The 3,234-nt window shown below is 51.3% G+C and overlaps 1 protein-coding gene across 1 annotated transcript in view; it reads right to left on the bottom strand.

Annotated features, from left to right (window-relative positions):
- PCGF6 (polycomb group ring finger 6) overlaps positions 1 to 3,234 on the bottom strand; it is a 36,172-nt gene that overhangs the window by 29,435 nt on the left and 3,503 nt on the right. Inside the window, exons 2-6 of the mRNA XM_021709059.1 lie at positions 2,652 to 2,751; positions 2,471 to 2,567; positions 1,251 to 1,306; positions 1,097 to 1,156; positions 167 to 275 (exon numbers count right to left, since the gene is read on the bottom strand). Of these exons, the coding sequence (XP_021564734.1) occupies positions 167 to 275; positions 1,097 to 1,156; positions 1,251 to 1,306; positions 2,471 to 2,567; positions 2,652 to 2,751 (422 nt within the window). The remainder of the gene's footprint in view (positions 1 to 166; positions 276 to 1,096; positions 1,157 to 1,250; positions 1,307 to 2,470; positions 2,568 to 2,651; positions 2,752 to 3,234) is intronic.

The following is a 3,234-nucleotide window of genomic DNA, read 5'->3' as shown; positions in this document are numbered from 1 at the left end:
AGCGGCCACTGCACTCCAGTCTGGGCGACAGAGTGAGACTCCAACTCAAAAAAAAAGGAGGTGCCCGAAAAGCCTGATTTTACCCAAGTTCAGGATGATTTCATAGCAGTTGAAACTGAAAATGTCCTTATTCTGAGGTCAGAAGGCATGTTTTCAGGGCACTCACCCGATGAACTCCAGCAGCAAAGACACATCGAGTTCGGGCGGGATGCGGAACACGGACTCAAGGACTTTCTTGGCTCTCCCTTTGCTTGAAGGCGTCGGCTGCGGTACAGCTAGTTGACAGACAAACAAAAAGGCTGATTGAGAGCAACAATGTCACAAGCTGAGACTTTTGAAAAAATAACTGCACTTGTGACCACTTAAAGGTCACACAGCATCCGTTTCCCTTTCGCCGACGGCATCAACTGATCTGTCCAAACCAGCGAAGTCAGGCAAGCCTGTGGTCCGTGCCCACAGGCAGGCAGACACGTTTACCTGGGCCACAGAGCGCGCCCAGGACAGAAACACCACAGACAGGTGTAGGGACGCCCACCATGGGCTAAGGCGGGTACTCAGCACAGTCACACACACCCCCTCATGCCATCCTCACTCTCGCTCTGCTAAGTAGGAACCTGTGAGACCGGTCCCACTGCTGCTTTTTTAAACTGATAGACAAACGGGCTTAGTGAGAGGAGCAGTTTGTCTAAGGTCACTTGGGTAGTGCGTGGAAGAACCAGGACTTCAACTCAACTCTGTGACTTCCATTCCGTGACTGTTTGAGCAGTTGCTATGTGCCAGGCACTGTTCCAAGTACTTGTATTACTCAGTGTACTTCTTTTTCACTGAATGGCATTACTATCGCTACTTTATAGATAAGAAAGGACACTGAAGCATGTCATGTGCTTCCGTCACACACCTACAAGAGTGGCAGAGCTACTCTGCACTCTTCAATTCCGCGACCCACGAGACCGGACCACAACAGCATCACCTCCAAACCCCTTTCTCTCTGGCAACATCACAACTGGCTACCCCACAAAGGACTCTCAGAGGGTACACAGTTCATTGTTAGCAGTCTTGAATCTAGAGATATATTGTGGTTTTCACCCAAACTTACCGGGTTTAGGTACTTCTAGCCCTCTTTCTTTATAGAAATCATGCATTTGCTTTTTTTCTCCTAAAATGATAAAACACAGACTAAATTACACTTAAAACGCAACCAGCAGAGTCAGAGATCTAGGATTCACAACTATGTAATAAAAGAAACTTACTTTCCTCTAGATTGATCACTAACTTGTACACTATGTCTTGTAACTGTCGGTCCAACCTGATGGAAGGAAAGGATGGAGAATGCCTCAGAAAAACGCACTCTGGTACCGAGTCGGTTGACCGCTTTCTCTTGGGAGCGGACCTCTCCATTCTCAGAGACCAGTCGTTTTTTTTTTTTTTGAGTTGGAGTCTCACTCTGTTGCCCAGTGGCAATCCACTCACCTCAGTCTCCCAAGGCACGGGATTACAGGCTGAGCCACTGAGCCCAGCTGACCAGTCGCTTTTAAGCAGCACTCACAGCTCCTCAAATACAACTCACCGGAGAACCGTGAGCCATGACACCTATTGCGATCCTAAGTTCTCACAGGTTCTGGCAAGGCTCCCTAAACTGTTTCAAGTGTGTTGGTCTCATCCCATCATGAGACTGTGATCTTGAGGGTACAGACTGCACCTGAACATCAGTGTATCACCTGTAAGCACTCTTCCATGAAAGCAGTAAAAGCTCAGTAGCATTTGTCAAATGAACAAAAGTAACCTACTTCTAGTATATTTTTTGTTTTTGAGCCAGAGCCTCACTCTGTCACCCAGGCTGGAGTACAGTGGCACGATCGCGACGATCACAGCTCACCACAGTCTCACCCTCCTGGGCTCAGGTGATCCTCCCACCTCAGCCTCCTGAGTAGCCTAGCTTTTTTTTTTGGTGTGTGTCTTGCAATGCTGCTCAGGCTGGTCTGGAACTTCTAAACTCAAGCAATCCCCCGCCTCAGTCGCCCACAGTGCTGGGATGCTAGGCATGAACTGCCACACCCAGCCTACCTTTAGTATTTTCTTAAGAGCCTGAGCGTAGACTGAAAATGTGATTCATAAGCCACAATGAAAGAAGATAGAAATGACTTATTTAAGACGCCATTTGTTTCGGGGAGCCTTAAAAAAAAAATTGGAATACCATGTACCAAAAACACAATCCTGAATCAGCCACGATACTCGAATGATGGGATTAAAGAGCCGCCAGATAAAAGGCCTGTGCCTCTTTCTTGAGGTCTCCAGCAAGGATCATCACAGTGCCTGGTACACAGTAAGTGCTCTGGACGTAGGTCTGTAAAGAATAGCGCACTTCCCTTTCTTCTAAGTGGAGGGAGGGTGAGCATGTATTCCAGCTCCACAACTTCAAGCTTTCAGAAAAAGGCTCCCAAAGGCACAGGCGTCACTTCCTCCCTCTTACCTTATGTTATACAGAGGTTGTGTCTGATGTACCACTATGTTGCACTTTGGACATCGGTTGCTGTAGTAAAAATGTCTGACGATGCAGCTCTTGCAAACTGTTGGAACAGAGAATGTTGAAACCAGGATGCTTTTGAGACGTTTCCCAAGCAGAAAGCACGCGGCCCCGGACGCCCACTTACAGGTGTGGAGGCACTCCGTGATGGTGGTGGCGTCTATCAAGTAGCCTTTGCAGATGGAGCACAGGATGTACGGCGTCAGCTCCGAGAGGGCAATCGGGCGCTGGAAGGCAAGGGAGACCCCGTCGGAACACAGGGCCCTGCCCCATGGCCGCCAGGCTTCGTGCTGAACGCCGCGAAACCTAATGGCAACACGGGGACACACACCCCAACCCCGGGAACGCTGCGGAGAGTCACAGTAGCACGGCGTGAGCGACTGTTTCAAAAAGAGAGCTCCCCGGGACACACTGTGACTCCTGCTGGGGCGGGCCTGTGCCCCCGACGGCGAGAACTCGGACCAGCTAGGTATCTCCCCTGACTCGAAGAACGAGCCCCCACGCAAAAACGAGACCCCGGACAGGGGATCGTGGAGGAGGGCTTACCATGCCCTCGGCCCCTCAGAGACTGGGACCTCGGGCTCCCGCAGAGCCGCGCGCGGCACGCCGGGGTCCCAGCACCTCGTCGGGATTTACAGGCTGGGCCCGAGGCGCAGGGAGCGGGGCCAGGACGGGCCCGGGCAAGGCCTGGGAGAGGGGAGGGCGGGCCG

The sequence above is a fragment of the Carlito syrichta genome, unplaced genomic scaffold, assembly GCF_000164805.1.
Source record: "Carlito syrichta isolate Samal-C Ts95f unplaced genomic scaffold, Tarsius_syrichta-2.0.1 Scaffold155233, whole genome shotgun sequence".
NCBI lineage: Eukaryota > Metazoa > Chordata > Mammalia > Primates > Tarsiidae > Carlito > Carlito syrichta.
Note: the sequence above shows the minus strand (reverse complement) of the source record. Positions and strands in the feature narration are given on the sequence as shown.